Here is a 17,153-nt window from a genome sequence, read left to right as displayed (position 1 = left end):
ATTTGTGGCCTGCTGGAGGTCATTTTGCAGGGCTCTGGCAGTGCTCCTCCTTGCACAAAGGTGGAGGTAGCGGTCCTGCTGCTGGGTTGTTGCCCTCCTACGGCCTCCTCCACGTCTCCTGATGTACTGGCCTGTCTCCTGGTAGCGCCTCCATGCTCTGGACAATATGCTGACAGACACAGCAAACCTTCTTGCCACAGCTCGCATTGATGTGCCATCCTGGATGAGCTGCACTACCTGAGCCACTTGTGTGGGTTGTAGACTCCGTCTCATGCTACCACTAGAGTGAAAGCACCGCCAGCGTTCAAAAGTGACCAAAACATCAGCCAGGAAGCATAGGAACTGAGAAGTGGTCTGTGGTCTCCACCTGCAGAACCACTCCTTTATTGGGGGTGTCTTGCTTATTGCCAATAATTTCCACATGTTGTCTATTCCATTTGCACAACATCATGTGAAATGTATTGTCAATCAGTGTTGCTTCCTAAGTGGACAGTTTGATTTCACAGAAGTGTGATTGACTTGGAGTTACATTGTGTTGTTTAAGTGTTCCCTTTATTTTTTTGAGCAGTATATTAAAACGAGTCGTGCTTTTCCCTCTGCAGTTGGATGAGGGCACTCCCCCTGAACCAGAAGGATCCTTTGTGGATTACCAGACCACCATGGTGAAATACTCCAAGGCCATCGCCATCACAACTCAGGAGATGGTGAGCACGAACAACTACCCCCTAAATATGCAATGTAGCCTTATAGATGTACCTCTTCATCATTTCTGAAATAACTAAATCACAGTCATGTTGTGACCTTGTTCTGCCTGTGTCCCCAGATGACTAAGTCAGTGACGTGTCCAGAGGAGCTGGGTGGCCTGGCCTCTCAGGTGACTGTAGACTACAGCCAGTTAGCCCACCAAGGTTGCCTGGCAGCTGCCACCGCAGAACCAGAAGAGGTGAGAGGTCAAGTGGCGCCTGTGGGTGCACTGTCAAAGCAGGATACTGTTAAAATATGGGATAATTTTTCTGTGGTGCCCCTATGGGCATGCCCTATGGGAGATTCTTAATTGGTTTGCTCAACTCCTCCGTCCTCCTTCCCCTTCCTCGGTCCTCTCCTCGCCTCCTTTTGAAAAAGGTCAAAGGTAACCGAGGGGAGGAGAGAAAATGTGGAAACAAATGTGCATGTATGAAATGGCTCTCCTTCACTCGTGTGGCATCGTGCAAATGACGTTTACAGGGGTGGAATCCCAAATGAAATGTGTAAAGTAGTAAAAGGAAATGTAGCTAGACCGTTCATAAATAAAAGGATAAGTAGCTTATTGTTTTTAAATATGTGTATGCTTTTCGTCTACAAGTAAACAACAGCTGATTCAAAGGGGGTGTGGCGGCTCTCAAAGATCTTACACAAAGGACTCAGGTGATACTTTTGTGCTTCCTCGGCGGGAGGCTCAGTAGACCAGGACTCAGTAGACCAGGACATCTCCTTTATTTGCCTAAAAACGAATTGACACTCTCCTTGACCCCTCAACCACTTACCGGGGTCACAGAGGATGGAGGAGTCGAGGAGAAGACAGTCTTTTGCCCAAATTAGAATCTATCTTGTCTTTATACAGCAACATATCAAAAGAGATTTGATATGCAAGAGACTTGCATATGCTTAGAAAATATGCAGAGATGTCACACGGCGGATGGCATTCTTTGATATCATGCATCTTCCTTGAGGCTGTACTCGATAGTGTGAGATCAAACTCTGGAAAATATTTCCAGCTCTCAAACCTCATTCTCTCTGTTGCTGCACCCACATAGCCTGTGTTTAATGCTCATCTCTGAGAGGGAGACCGCTATCTATATAATGTGTGAAGAGAGAGCCTAATAACCACACACTCTTATCAATTCTCTTTACATAACTAGATACTGGAAACCCTTGTTGCCATAGCAACATTGTACCCCTCCAAGCCTAAAAGCCTATAGTGATGCTGGTAATGAATTCCCACCCACCCATTCATTTCTGTGTCAGGAAATTAAAGGTGTAGTACCATCAATCCCTCTCAGGTGCTGGAAATCAGTTTTTACCCAGCAGCCTGATAAGAGGCAGTCAGTCAGTCGAGGACATGATGAGACAGTCTGCTGTGTGGAGGGAGGCAGGGAGTGGGTGAGATGGCTCTGTAATACTGATGGACTGGCTGTCTGACTGTGCTTGCAGGTGGGCTTCCAGATCAAGACGCGGGTCCAGGAGCTGGGCCATGGATGTATCTACCTGGTTCAGAAGGCTGGCGCCCTGCAAATGAGCCCCACTGACAGCTTCTCCAAGAGGGAACTCATTGAGTGTGCCCGTGCCGTCACTGAGAAGGTAGGCTGGGAACGGGGCTGATATAGTGGAATTATTTGCCTGAACCTTGTGGTAAATTGTGCTAACTTTGAAGTCTTTAGGTTTAATTTTAGGTTTAATTTATTTGCACCAAAGAAAATAAGCGATAAACAACAATACAGATAAAAAATATATATATACAGTTGAAGTTGAAGTTAGCCAAATATATTTAAACTCAGTTTTTCACAATTCCTGACATTTAGACCTAGTAAAAATGCCCTGTCTTAGGTCAGTTAGGATCACCACTTTATTTTAAGAATGTGAAATGTCAGAATAATAGTAGAGAGAATGATTTATTTCAGCTTTTATTTCTTTCATCACATTCCCAGTGGGTCAGAAGTTTACATACACTCAATTCATATTTGGTAGCATTGCCTTTAAATTATTTAACCTGGGTCAAATGTTTCTGGTAGCCTTCCAACAATAAGTTGGGTGAATTTTGGCCCATTCTTCCTGACAGAGCTGGTGTAACTGAAACAGGTTTGTAGGCCTCCTTGCTCACACACGCTTTTTCAGTTCTGCCCAAAAATGTTCTATAGGATTGAGGTCAGGGCTTTGTGATGGCCACTCCAATACCTTGACTTTGTTGTCCTTAAGTCATTTTGCCACAACTTTGGAAGTATGCTTGGGGTCATTGTCCATTTGGAAGACCCATTTGCGACCATGCTTTAACTTCCTGACTGATGTCTTGAGATGTTGCTTCAATATATACACATAATTTCCCTTCATCATGATGCCATCTATTTTGTGACGTGCACCAGTCCCTCCTGCAGCAAAGCACCCCCACAACATGATGCTCCCACCCCTGTGCTTCATAGTTGGGATGGTGTTCTTCAGCTTGCAACATCCCCCTTTTTCCTCCAAACATAATGATGGTGATTATGGCTAAGCAGTTATATTTTTGTTTCATCAGACAAGAGGACATTTCTCCAAAAAGTACTATCTTTGTCCCCATGTGCAGTTGCAAACCGTAGTCTGGCATTTTTAATGCCGGTTTTGGAGCAGTGGCTTCTTCCTTGCTGAGTGGCCTTTCAGGTTATGTCGATATAGGACTCCTTTTACTGTGGAAATAGATACTTTTGTACCTGTTTCCTCCAGCATCTTCACAAGGTCCTTTTGCTGTTGTTCTGGGATTGATTTACACTTTTCGCACCAAAGTACGTTCATTTCTAGGAGAAAGAACGCGTCTTCTTCCTGAGCGGTATGGCAGATGCGTGGTCCCATGGTGTTTTACTTGCGTGCTATTGTTTGTACAGATGAACGTAGTACCTTCAGGCGTTTGGAAATTTCTCCCAAGGATGAACCAGACTTGTGGAGGTCTACAATTTTTTTTCTGAGGTCTTGGCTGATTTCTTTTGATTTTCCCATGATGTCAAGCAAAGAGGCACTGGGTTTGAAGGTAGGCCTTGAAATACATCCACAGGTACACCTCCAATTGACTCAAATGAAGTAAATTAGCCTATCAGAAGCTTCTAAAGCCATGACATCATTTTATGGATTTTTCCAAGCTATTTAAAGGCACAGTCAACTTATTGTATGTAAACTTCTGACCCACTGGAATTGTGATACAGTGAATTATAAGTGAAATAATCTGTCTGTAAACAATTGTTGGAAAAATTACTTGTCATGCACAAAGTAGATGTCCTAACCGACTTACCAAAACTATAGTTTGTTAACAAGAAATTTGTGGAGTGGTTGAAAAACAAGTTTTAATGACTCCAATCTAAGTGCATGTAAACTTCTGACTTCAACTGTACACATATAAAACGCTGTGCAGGTGTGGTTGGAAGCCCAAGGGCTTGTATAAAAACCACACCACAAAAAAACAATATACAATACAAAAATAAAAAAGGTTTGTTTAAACAAATGAATCGATCAGAAATCACAACAAAAAAATAACAGTAAATGTTTTGTTTAGACGTGTGCATGTGAGTGTGTGAACGTTGGGCTATATGGAGGAGATTACTGACTACTTTGGTTCATCAGGCTGACCCCTAGTCTTCGCTTGAAGTTATTGAGTGATAATGAGTTTTTAGCAATGTGATGATAAGAATTCTAGAGTATGGTACCTCAGTCAATTCTCTGTCAGACACAATGTTTGGTGCGGCAGTGGGGAGGGTGAAAGTTATCAGTGTCTTCTGTTATATGGATGCATTTCAGAATTAACCTGGAAGAATCCATTGAAGGGTTTAGGTAAACTTTCTGGGAGGTATGAGTATTTGTATATGAAAATGCATAACTGGTGTAAATTGATGAAGAGTTTCTTAAACAAAGGCAGGTAATTAGAAGAGGCACATTTATTTTGTATAATGAGTCATTTGTGTAGGTATTTTTTTGGTTTTATTTAACTAGGCAAGTCAGTTAAGAACAAATTCTTATTTACAATGACGGCCTACCCCGGCCAAACACAGACAATGCTGGGCCAATTGTGCGCTGCCCTATTAGACTCCCAATCATGGCCGGATGTGATGCAGCTTGGATTCAAACCAGGGACTGCATTGAAATGCAGTGTCTTAGACCACTGCACCACTCAGGAGCCTTAGATAAAAGGCATACAGTATGTACTGGCCCAGACAATATTACAGTAAATGAGATATGGGTAAATTAAACTCTAGTAAAGAGGTAGGAAGCAAGCCTGATGTTATTATCTGAATGCCCAAAAAATATATTTCAGTTGATTTGTTCTGCACCTTGGCTTTTGTTACTGCATTTGAACAATATTAGGCTTCAAGTAAGTTAGGATTTGTACTTTAAGTGAAAGAGAATGTAATTCCCTTGAATGGCAGTTGCTTACTGTGTTCTGGGTCTGATGCCGGTAGCAGAATCACTAAGGGGTATTTGTGAAGAAAGAGTCCAGGTGTGAATGTCGTTTTGGTGTCAGGGGAATAGCTGAGAATCGACTCCAAGGATAATGGATTGTTATAATAGAGCGTTCTCCACTGTGCCTGAAAAACCGTGTCCCCTGAGCCCTATAGCTGGGGGAAGAACTGGGTGAGTGTTTAAAGCAGACCTACATTAACTGTTATATTTGCTATGTGTTGTATTAAGTTAACAACTTGTGCTGTACAGTAGCCGTGAAGATGAATATCAATTCAGTGCTTCAGTTCGTGTTCTCATGGTTACACTTCCTGTACATAGTGAAATTAGGCCAGTTAGTCCTTTCTGTGACCCTACCACTAGCAGAAGATATCGCTGGTTTTCAATGAGTCTGCATTAGAATTTCTCTCCTCCCTCACCGCATGATTTCATTTAAGACTCATTTCAGACATGAATAATTTGTGGCCTCGTGCGTGTGGGGAGCTGAACCTTGAGGTGCCTCATTTGAATGCTTCTCTCATGGCTTTTCGTTTGTGAGGGGCTGCAGACGTCTGTCTGTCTGTCTGGATTAGGAAGGATCACTGTGTGATGCAGCGTCCAGAGTCATTAGTTTAATGTGTTTGTGCAGCAGTAGGCTCAGGGCTAATGCACGGTTCCCCCGCTCTCTCCTGCTGCTAGCTCCCTGCTCAGTCCAGCTCTCTCAGATTGCCTCACAGTCGGCCCTCCCATTACCTTGATTCACATCTTGATTTGAATGCAAATGGGAAGCTTTAATCAAATGACTATTTCACCAACACGTTATTTGGTGATGGTGGATCATGTACTGTAAGCCGTGAATCCTGAATGGTAGTTGTCATTCACAGATAATATCAGACGATATGCCACAGCTCCTTTATCTTCTCTTAACAACATAATAAGGTCAGAGTGAATGATTTGTTTGTGATCATGCTGCGTTTGGATGTTTATTGAGAAAGACCCGGAGGTGCTGCTGTTAATTCACACCACTCTCTCACTTCAGTATCTTACCTAGTAATTTTCAGATCACATTTTTGCTCTTTTTGTAGCTTTGGCAACTGTGTGTTTTTCTATACCTGTTCGCTCATCTCCCTGTAGGCTTTACAGACGCTCCCCACCACTTGGCTGCAACCCTTCTAATTTAGTGTACCCTGCATGCACAACCCATGTGGAATTCCGGGTCTCTGGCAGTGTTTGGAACTGCCGATCTGTGGTCAAGAACGCCAAGTTCCTCTCAGCCTGAGAGAACACTGCTACTCCAGCAGCTCTTTGTTCATCTGACTACGTTTTCTCTCATAGTCCGAGAGCATCTGATCGTCGCAGCGGTGGCACAGGCCTACTCATTTCTCCTAAGTGGAGATTTTCTCTTTTCTCCCTCTCACCTGTCCATCTCGTTTCAATTCCATGCTGACACTGTCCACTCAAGCTTAATATTATTGTCATTTATTGCCCACCAGGTGCCATTGGAGAGTTCCTCAATGAGCTTGACATCTTGATAAGCTCATTTCCTGACGATGGCTCACCGCACTTCGTACTTGGCGACTTCAACCTCCCAACGTCTGCCTTCGATGGCCTCACTCTTTCCCAATCCCCTCCAACTCACAAGGCAGACAATACGCTTGACCTCATCTTTACTAGAGGCTGCTAACCTACTAATCTCACTGCAACCCCCCTCCAGGTCTCTGATCACTACTTTGTTTCCTTTTCTGTCTCCCTATTCTCCATCCTAAACACTCAGCCCCTACCCAGATGGTCATGCGCCATCGCAATATTCACTCTCTCTCATCTTCTATCCTATCATCTCTCCCTTCTGCTAAATCGATCTCCCTCCTGTCTCCTGATTCTGCCTCTTCGACCCTATTCTCCTCCCTTTCCGTATCCTATGACTCACACTGTTCCCTTTCCTCCCGGCCGGCTCGGCCGTCCCCTCCTGCTCCGTGGCTAAATGACTCATTGTGTGCTTACAGAACAGACCTGCGGGCAGCTGAGCAAAAATGGAGGAAAACTAAACTTCCGAAGAACCTATCATCCTTTCACTCCCTCCTCTCTACCTTCTCTTCCTCTGTATCCACTGCTAAAGCTACTTTCTACCACTCTACATTTCAAGCTTCTTCTTCTAACCCTAGGAAACTCTTTTCCACCTTCTCCTCCCTCCTTAATCCTCCACCCCCTCCCACTCCCTTCTCCTTCTGCGGATGACTTTGTCAACCACTTTGAAAAGAAGGTTGAGGACATCTGCTACTCATTCATTCAGCCTATTGAGTCCACTGGTCTCACTCACACAGAACTACCCTACGCCTTGACCTCTTTCTCCCCTCTCTAGATTACATCCTGCGACTAGTGAGGTCCGGCCGCCCGACAACCTGCCCGCTTGACCCCATCCCCTCCTCCCTTCTCCAGACCATCTCTGGAGACCTTTTCCCATTCCTTACTTTCCTCATCAACTCATCACTGACCACTGGCTGCGTCCCCTCTGACTTCAAAATAGCCCAAGTTGCTCCCCTGGTGCCCAAGGGTTCGGTTCTAGGCCCTCTCCTCTTCTCTCTACACACCAAGTCACCCGGGATCTGTCATATCCTCACATCGTCTCTCCTATCATTGCTATGCAGATGACACTCAACTACTTTTCTCTCCCCCCCCCCCCCCCCCCCCCCTCTGACACCCAGGTGATGACATGCATCTCTGCGTGCCTGGCAGATATCTCAACATGGATGTCGGCCATCCAACCCTAGCTCAACCTCGACAAGACGGAGCTGCTCTTCCTCCCGGAGAATGCCTTCCCGCTCAAAGACCTCTCCATCACGGTTGACAACTTCAGTGTCGCCCTCCCAGAGTGCAAAGAACCTAGGCGTGACCCTGAACAACACCCTGTCGTTCTCTGCAAACATCAAAGCAGTATCTCGCTTCTGCAGGTTAATGCTCTACAACATCCGTAGAGTACAACCCTACCTCACACAAGTCCTAATCCGGGCACTTGTCCTCTCATCTGGACTACTGCAACTCGCTGTTGGCTGGGCTCCTGCTTGTGCCATCAAACCCCTGCAACTTATCCAGAACGCTGCAGCCTGCCTGGTTTTCAACCTTGCCAAGTTCTCCCATAACACCCGACTCCTCCGAACACTCCACTGACTTCCAGTCGAAGCTTACATCAACCACAAGACCATGGTGCTTGCCTACTGAGCAGCAAGAGGAACTGCCTCTCCCATCTTCAGGCTATACTCAAACCCTACACCCAACCTGAGTACTCTGTTCTGCCACCTCTGGTCTTTTGGCACTCCCACCCCTACGGGAGGACAGCAGAGTCCCTGCCCATCTTCCGAAAACATCTGATACCCTACCTCTTCAAACAGTATCTTAAATAATCCTCCTCACCTCGAAACCCCCCCCCCCCAAACCCTCCCCTCCCTTTCTAGTTCTGACTCCATTGACGCTACTTTATTGAATAATTTTTTTCTTTCTAAATGACAAAAAAGTCATTGTGTGTATGTTGCTTCCCATGCATGTCTGTTTGTCTGTCCATGCAGATTGCCATGGTGCTGTCTGCACTGCAGGCAGGTAACAAAGGTACTCAGGCCTGCATCACAGCAGCTAGTGCTGTCTCTGGCATCATCGCGGACCTCGACACCACCATCATGTTCGCCTCGGCCGGAACACTCAACCCCGAGAACGAAGAGACCTTCGCTGACCACAGGTGAGACTAGAGCAGGTCACAGTAATGAGGTGAAGACAATTCTGTTGAGGAGATTACCTTGGGCCAAACTCATTATGTCCACAGAAACCACAAGTCAAGTAGAGATGAATGAAGGAATAGTATACAATGGATGGACTTCATACAAGATGGCTTTCTTTTAAAGAAAGGGACTGTTTCTTCCCATGAACTGCATATGTATGACTATGGAGTGTTCAATTCAATAAATCTTTATTTATCCCAATGGGTGTTTGACAAGCTGTTGTGTGGTGTCCCTCAGGGAGAGCATTCTGAAGACAGCCAAGGCTCTGGTGGAGGACACTAAGCTGCTGGTGTCTGGGGCAGCGTCCAGTCAGGACAGACTGGCCCAGGCTGCCCAGTCCTCAGTCAAGACCATCACCATGCTCACTGACGTGGTCAAACTGGGGGCCACCAGCATGGGCTCTGACGACCCAGAGACTCAGGTAACACACTGACCGCACCCTGTTGGATTGAAATGACAACACATACATGTAACGCTACAACAAGCTTTCATTCTAAATTCAAAAACAACTTTTTTACCCCTGATAAATCTGTCGTTTTTCTATATGTCTACATATTTATATTACATACCTCTAAATAGTCCAATAGTGATTTAACATGTATGCCCATGTATTCTACAAAGGTCATCCTGATAGACTTGTACTGTTCTGTTAGTCTGTTGTCATTCTGTCTTGCCATTCTGTAATCAGGCCTTTTGACACATACATTTCCTCCCTGTGTATCTCTCCCCTCCACTCTATCAGAAGTAGCATAGCTCCAGGTAGAAGTGATAAGGCCAGGCTCTGTTAAATCTTTTACCTCAGGTAGGCCTGATAAACCTGTACTCTGTCCTTTGTGTTGTATTAATGTGGTCTCTTTCTCTCTCCCCCCTCCCTCCCCTAAGGTGGTCCTCATTAATGCGGTGAGAGATGTGGCCAAGGCTCTAGCTGAGCTCATCAGCGCCACCAAGTGTGCTTCAGGCAAGCCAGCTGACGACCCGTCCATGTATCAGCTGAAGAGTGCTGCCAAGGTACTATAAGACATGCACTGCTCTAACATAGAGAATATCACACGGAATTTTACACACTTTGGAGTGTCTATTTGTCTATTCAGCCACCCTTGTTTTACAGAAATGAAGCTTCAATATAAGGAGATGCAGATTATATCTATACAAGATGCTGTCTCTGTGTCATGGCAGAATGTTCTACAAGAAACACAAATGGTGATATTTCCAGAAGGATATGACAGTTCCCTTATCACTGTGTGTTTGGCACTCTGTGTGTGTGTGCGCACGTGCAAGTGCGTGCCACTGTACCAGTGTCACCGAGATGGGTATCAGGGTGTGTGTGACTCATGCTTGTCACAGGAGGTATGAACTCTGAGCAATCTGTGATCACCACTGTGACTAGGACTAGAGGCTCCTTATGTCCCACACTGTGGAGATAGAGCCACTGACTAGGGCTTTTACTGAACCCCAGCCAAACCTTGCTTCAAGGTTTTTTTCCTCCTGGTCTGAAATGTGTATAGTATTCTGGTCTCTGGTGCTAGGGGGAGACGACTCCACCTGCTGGCCTGACTCTTTGTGTTCAGTAAGTGTCATCCTCACATCTCTCTCTTTATATATGACAGGTGATGGTTACCAACGTGACGTCCCTGCTGAAGACTGTGAAGGCTGTGGAGGATGAGGCTACTCGCGGGACGAGGGCACTGGAGGCCACCATTGAGTGCATCAAACAGGAGTTGACAGTAAGACACCCTGAAAGTCTTCCCTTGCCACTCTGTACTAGTGGTATATCATAGAGGAGACACAGGCTACCAGGCTAGTTAAAGACAGGGTGGTGTGCCGGTGTACTGAATGCTGTACCTAAGTGTTTTTACTCAACCTTAAACTCTCTGATATCTAGTCCACCTTTGCCCCTACTCCACAAAGCCCTGCAGTCTTCTCATTGCTCTTATCAGGGATTGTGTTGCAGACACAGGGGGAAAGCGAGCTAGAAATGTTAATCAGCTTGTTTTTCTAGTGATTTACTGCTAATCCTTATCAGTGTACCCTCAGGACCACAACAGGCGTTACCTAGGCTGCAGCGGCGAAATCCAAATCAAACACAGCCCACTTAGCTCATAATTACAGTGGCATCAATAACACTAGGACATTTGTCCACCTCACTTGTTTACTTTAACAGTGGTCGTGAGCCCAGGCTGACTGTTGACAGTTCAAGACTAACAATAATAAAGGCCAGGAGTATTTTCTGGTCAGGTCATATGGTCAGAAAAACTCCTGTCCGCAGTAATGATGCACCAACCTGTGAATGAAAGTAGGTCAACCAAAGTGGCTGTCAGTGTAGTCACAGTGACTCATGCTGTGTGTGCACAGGTGTTCCAGTCCAAGGACGTCCCCGAAAAGTCGACCACACCGGAAGAGTTCATCCGCATGACAAAGGGCATCACCACGGCAACGGCCAAGGCTGTGGCAGCAGGAAACTCTGCCCAGCAGGAGCACGTCATCGCCACGGCCAACCTGAGCCGCAAAGCCATCTCTGATATGCTGACCACCTGCAAGGTGATAATCCACCCCAGCTCTGCCAACTCCGGCCTCACGTCCTCTCACTGACACCACATCACTCCCATACTGCCGCTTTGCCAGAGAAAACATGAAAGCAGGGCAGCAGGGGCTAGTTTAGATGGCTGGTGTGACTCACACTGCTCAATGTCACTCAGTCTGGAATGTTAGTCATGAAGTCCTTCAGGCGCATCACAAAAGTGGGCTTACAGCAGTGAACTGACCGGGGAAAAGGAGGAAAGGCTTATGGCGATCTTAACAAAATGACTTTCGCTGCCCCACCTATCACTGCTGTAGCAATGCAGTAGCGATATTAAGGCTGTAGTTCTATACAGGAGAGCCTAGTGGTCTTCAGCATATCTTTTAGACACCTTTTATATTACTTTGACTTGATAGTCAATATCATTAGGCAGAGAACCTTTATTTTCTGCAAATAATATATAAGCATCCAGTCCATTGTATGTTTCTATGTTGTTGTGTTGTCTCGCTCCCCTCCAGCAAGCGGCCTGTCATCCAGAGGTGAGTGAGGAGGTGAGGAATAAGGCCCTGCGCTACGGGTCAGAGTGCACCACTGGATACATCGACCTGCTGGAGCAAGTATTGCTGGTGAGATGGAGAATACAGTACATCACACAAACACCTACCTTCTGTTAGCTTGGCCTGATAACATGTGGCTCCATGATTGTTGTGTGCGTGTCTGTCTGTCTGTCTGTCTGTCCAGGTGATCCAGAAGCCCACAGCGCACCAGAGGCAGCAGCTGGCGGTACACTCTAAGTGCGTGGCGGGGTGTGTGACAGAGCTCATCCAGACGGCTGAGGCCATGAAGGGTGAGGCTGCCACACACACATTCACCTAGAGAAGCATAGCTAGACCAGACTACAGCATATTGCAGAGACCCAGTATATCATTCTGACAATTTATTCAAACAGTAGCACACAATGTAAATTAGTTTAGGGATGTTTTCTTCCCAGGGCGTATAATGGCTTTGTGTGAGTGGAATATTCACAATAATGAAAATACCAAAACCACCCCATTTATATCCACAGGTTATGTAGACAGATGATATAGACAATTTGCTGTAGAGTGGGCCTAACATCCTGAGTCATTGCAATGTAAATTGTCAACATATTAGTTCAGTAGGTTGGCTATCACATGTATGTATACCAGGAATTTGTCCTCCAGAAGCCCTGCTGCCTGCCGTCCATATCTCTGACAGGACTAATATATTGTGTTTGGGTGAGAATTGGATCCCAGCGTACAGCCAACGACCCACTGGGGCTATCCATTTCACATGTCTAATGCCTCTTGTTTTCCCTCTCTCTTTCATGCCTCAGATGGAGGTAAGGGAGAGATGGGGGTGTTTGGTTCCTGCTGATCACCGTTCACTCAGGCATATAGGGGAGCTGGAGGGGGATTGGGGGAGAGGGGGGAGGGGTACTGAACAGATTTCCCCAGGGTTCAACATAATCTGGAAAAACATCATTCCATCTGCTTTTCCAAGCTGTTCCCAAACAGTCCCGTTTTATGGCCACTTTAAAACCTATGAAGAGTGACAATGATCCATCGAAAGTACACTTCTTCAAACTCTTATTTAACCTTATTTAACTGAGGCAATATAATCACTATCAATTGATCAATCAAATGTATTTATAAAGCCCTTTTTACATCAGCAGTTGTCACAAAGTGCTTATACAGAAACCCAGCATAAAAGCCCAAAGAGCACGCAATGCAGATGTAGAAGCACGGTGGCTAGGAAAAACTCCCTAGAAAGGCCAGAACCTACAGTAGGATGAATCCCAGCGAGGAACAAGGGTCTGAGGGGTGGCCAGTCTTCTTCTGGCTGTGCCGGGTGGAGATTATAAGAGTACATGGCCTTTAAGGTCATATCATTCTTCAAGATGTTCAAACGTTCATAGATGACCAGCAGGGTCAAATAATAATAATCACAGTGGTTGTAGAGGGTGCAACAGGTCAGCACCTCAGGAGTAAATGTCAGTTGGCATTTCATAGCCGAGCATTCAGAGGTGAAGACAGTAGGTTCGGGAGGGGCAGACAGACCCTAGCCCCCCGGCACATACCTAGACTATTGCAGCATAGATACTGAAGACTTAGACGGGGGGGGGGGGGGGGGGTCGGGGGACACTGTTGCCCAGTCAATCGACAGAACTCGGCAGAGTGGAAAACTTGCATGTTAGATCTGCTTGGCATTGTATGTTCAGAGGTATAATTCTTGTTATCATTGCATGTGTGGAGTTGTGTTCTAAATTGACAGGTGACTTGTGTTATGTGTGGTGGCATTTTTATAGAAAGGGCATAAGTGACGTGGCATTGTCTGAACTGGTGATCTGCCTTGGTGTATGCTTTGGTTATATTTGTGTCTGTGTTAAGAGTTGTAGGATTAGTATAATGTGTTGGAATTATTACCTCTTGGTGGTGTGGTTTAGGGTCAGAATGGGTGGACCCTGAGGACCCCACTGTCATCGCTGAGACTGAGCTGCTGGGAGCGGCAGCCTCCATCGAAGCCGCAGCCAAGAAACTGGAGCAGCTGAAACCCAGAGCCAAGCCCAAGGTAGGCCTACCTGTGCCCTTCTCAACCACCTCCAACCCCTCCCTCCACATCTCCACCACAGAACACACCTGTCTACTAACCTATCTACTCACTCATCAGGAAAGCTACCTGGGCCAAAGATAACAGAAGTTCACATTGACTTTGAAGTACAGTAATCTGTTAGTCTCAGAGCTGCTTTTAGAGGTTGTGATATATTGGCAGGGAATAGGAGTATTGTGTGAACTGTAGCCTACCTCTAAAACGATGCTGACTCAAGACAGCCTATTTGTGTGTTCTGTGAGCTCGCAGAATGTTGAAATATTTACATCTGTTAGAAGGTTTTGTTTGGGGAGCAATCTGGTGTTTTTAGAGAGAATCTGTAGAGCCGTGTTGCCAGGAGACGCAATTACATTACTGGGACCTGAAGTTTATGTTGGAATGAGATCACATTTGTGATGATCTGTCTGAAGCCTATTGAAGGAAAGGTCATCCTCCTTATTGAACCCATTTCATTAGTTTTATTGCAGCATTCTTTTATTTTTACACTAAATGAGAGGGGCCTTTCTCAGCCCAAGGTATACATCCACTTCATGGAGTGATATTGAACAAACAAACGTAACTTCTCTGAAAGAAAAAGATGTCTGTAAGAAAACTATGAACATCTTTGTGAGCTTTGTCTGTCTGAAATTGAAGTACAAAAGTTACACAGCCAGTATGAAATGGTGTGTGTGTGTGTGTGTCGTACCAGTGTACAGGTACAGCTGTAGATTTGACCTCAGATCCTCCCAATACTCTTCCTTCTCTCCCTGTAGTGCTCTTCGATCTACTTGTTTTGTGTCTTTGGTTGATCAGATCCGGTCCTTCTCTCAAGCTCTCTGGTGCACAACGAAACATGACTGGAGAACCTCCTGTTTTCATTAGAAACTTCCTGATGGCCTTCCGGTTCAGATTTCAGCAGGGCCCAGTGTTTATAAGATGGAGGTGTAGGGCGGTTGGCTTCTTTAGGATGGCAGTATCTGTCTGCCCTCTAGTGATCTGTTAAAAATGGTGCATACTTTCTGCTTCCACCAGGCAGAGAGGCGGGGCAAAGATTTTGAGATCTTTTTTTCTATTATGAAACAATCATTCTTACCAGCTGCAGTATACCATGTGTACTACTATATCATGCAAGGTGTAGATTTACTTAGGCCTCAAAATATCAAGCCCACAGTACACCGTGTGAAAGGGACACTGTATAAAACATCTAAACCATGATGAGGTACTGTCTTACTGATTATCTACAACCCCTGCTGTTCACCTTCTGCTCCCTCCTTTCATCCTTCCCTCTCTGTGCCCCTTCTCCCCTCCCCAGCATGCTTCACTCTCCCTCCATTCTCTTGAGTTGTAGACCTGGAAACCTTCTATGCAGGCCTCTGTCTGATATGTTTGATATATTAGGTTGTTATTCAGTCCAACTATATATCAAACATATTCCTACAGTGTCCCGCCCTGTCTCCAGCCACGTGTCCCTTGTGTATTGGTTCTGCTGGCATGATCTATGGTCACTGACTGGTGTAGTCTACTGAGACAGGAATGACATTATTTGTAATTCCAAAGTAATTCATTATCCTTTTAGAATGGGTGTTTCTCTACTGTATGAATCTTGCAAAGTGTTTGGTTTGGATTTTCCAACAGCAAACAGTATTTGAAGATCTGTTGGAAGGATTCCCCATTATGAAATGTGTTGGTGGATGTGATTGGCCAGTTACTCAACATAGCGCCATAAAACAACCAATGGAGTTTGTTGTTTTGTCTTATTGCCACAAGATGTCGCCCTAAGTGCATTTCCATTGTTAAATGTGTGGTTTTGCCATAGAGATAGATAGAGAACTCATATTTGTATCTGTGCTATTATAGCGTCTGTGACAGCATGGGCATTTCCATTCTGAAATAGTCAATTTTCTTCTTTACTATTGGCTGATCCCTCCTAATGACCTGGTCTGGCCCAGAACTAGTTCACTGATTTCTGGTATTGTGATCAGGGTCACCAGGAGGGATCAACCAATGAAGTTGGAAGTCCCACCGAGTTGACTACATTAAAATGGTGGAAGCCCTCAAGGGCGCTGCCTATACTAACACAGCCTTTTGGCCACTAGAGGCCACTATCATTCTCTATGGGTTTTGCTTTCAGCAAGCAGATGAGACGCTGGACTTTGAGGAGCAGATCCTGGAGGCAGCTAAATCCATCGCTGCAGCCACCAGTGCCCTGGTGAAGTCTGCTTCTGCAGCCCAGAGAGAGTTGGTGGCACAGGGCAAGGTCAGCTACAACTGTTTTAGAATCATCAGTGTCTGAATGTAACCTCAGCAAATAACAGTACTGTATCTCTCTCACTCTACTCTCCAGGTAGGATCCATTCTTGCCAATGCTGTGGATGATGGCCAGTGGTCTCAGGGTCTCATATCTGCTGTGAGTTCCCATCATTGTTTCTTTTTTATATGTAGTATTATGACATAACTTTACTGTGAAACTGTGCATGGGGAATCAGCCTCATATCTACTGAGTTGTCTGTCTGAGGCAGTACCCTGATGTATGGTTACTGTTCCCTGTAGGCTCGGATGGTGGCGGCAGCCACCAGTAACCTGTGTGAGGCGGCCAATGCCTCTGTGCAGGGCCACGCCAGTGAGGAGAAGCTCATCTCTTCAGCCAAGCAGGTGGCAGCCTCCACAGCTCAGCTCCTAGTGGCCTGTAAGGTCAAAGCTCAACCGGACTCCGAGGCAATGAGGAGACTGCAGGTATAATCCTACTAAACACAACCCACTGGGTTCCACTGCTGTCTCTCTGACTTCACCTCTACACACTATGATGGTATTAACCAAGGGCTTTGTCTCCATAAGGCTGCTGGGAACGCGGTCAAGCGGGCATCAGACAACCTGGTGAAGGCGGCTCAGAAAGCTGCCTTTGATAAAGCTGATGATCACAGTGTGGTGGTCAAGACCAAGTTCGTGGGTGGCATTGCTCAGGTGAGATTTAGATTTGATATGTTACTTTGTGCATTTTCCACCTCTACCTTCTCAACTGTTTCCAGCTTTAAAGTTGCTTTCACATCCAAAGATGTTCCTCTCTAAATGGTTCTGAAATTAACTTCCCTGGGCAAGCGTCCCACCTAGTC

The 17,153-nt window shown here is 45.7% G+C and overlaps 1 protein-coding gene across 4 annotated transcripts in view; it reads left to right on the top strand.

Moving 5' to 3' along the window:
- The window catches only part of LOC115196757 (talin-2-like), a 158,421-nt gene that overhangs the window by 133,340 nt on the left and 7,928 nt on the right, over positions 1–17,153 (top strand). For 3 of the 4 annotated variants that reach the window (XM_029757640.1, XM_029757642.1, XM_029757641.1), the window contains 16 exons: positions 603–704; positions 824–943; positions 2,191–2,337; positions 8,712–8,878; positions 9,156–9,339; positions 9,801–9,926; positions 10,526–10,642; positions 11,271–11,456; positions 11,955–12,062; positions 12,178–12,283; positions 12,791–12,796; positions 13,901–14,025; positions 16,175–16,300; positions 16,388–16,450; positions 16,594–16,776; positions 16,879–17,004. In XM_029757640.1, coding sequence (XP_029613500.1) covers positions 603–704; positions 824–943; positions 2,191–2,337; positions 8,712–8,878; positions 9,156–9,339; positions 9,801–9,926; positions 10,526–10,642; positions 11,271–11,456; positions 11,955–12,062; positions 12,178–12,283; positions 12,791–12,796; positions 13,901–14,025; positions 16,175–16,300; positions 16,388–16,450; positions 16,594–16,776; positions 16,879–17,004 — 1,992 coding nt within the window. The remainder of the gene's footprint in view (positions 1–602; positions 705–823; positions 944–2,190; positions 2,338–8,711; positions 8,879–9,155; positions 9,340–9,800; positions 9,927–10,525; positions 10,643–11,270; positions 11,457–11,954; positions 12,063–12,177; positions 12,284–12,790; positions 12,797–13,900; positions 14,026–16,174; positions 16,301–16,387; positions 16,451–16,593; positions 16,777–16,878; positions 17,005–17,153) is intronic. The other variant, XM_029757643.1, reaches the window with a different exon arrangement.

The sequence above is a fragment of the Salmo trutta genome, chromosome 7, assembly GCF_901001165.1.
Source record: "Salmo trutta chromosome 7, fSalTru1.1, whole genome shotgun sequence".
Lineage (NCBI taxonomy): Eukaryota > Metazoa > Chordata > Actinopteri > Salmoniformes > Salmonidae > Salmo > Salmo trutta.
Note: the sequence above shows the minus strand (reverse complement) of the source record. Positions and strands in the feature narration are given on the sequence as shown.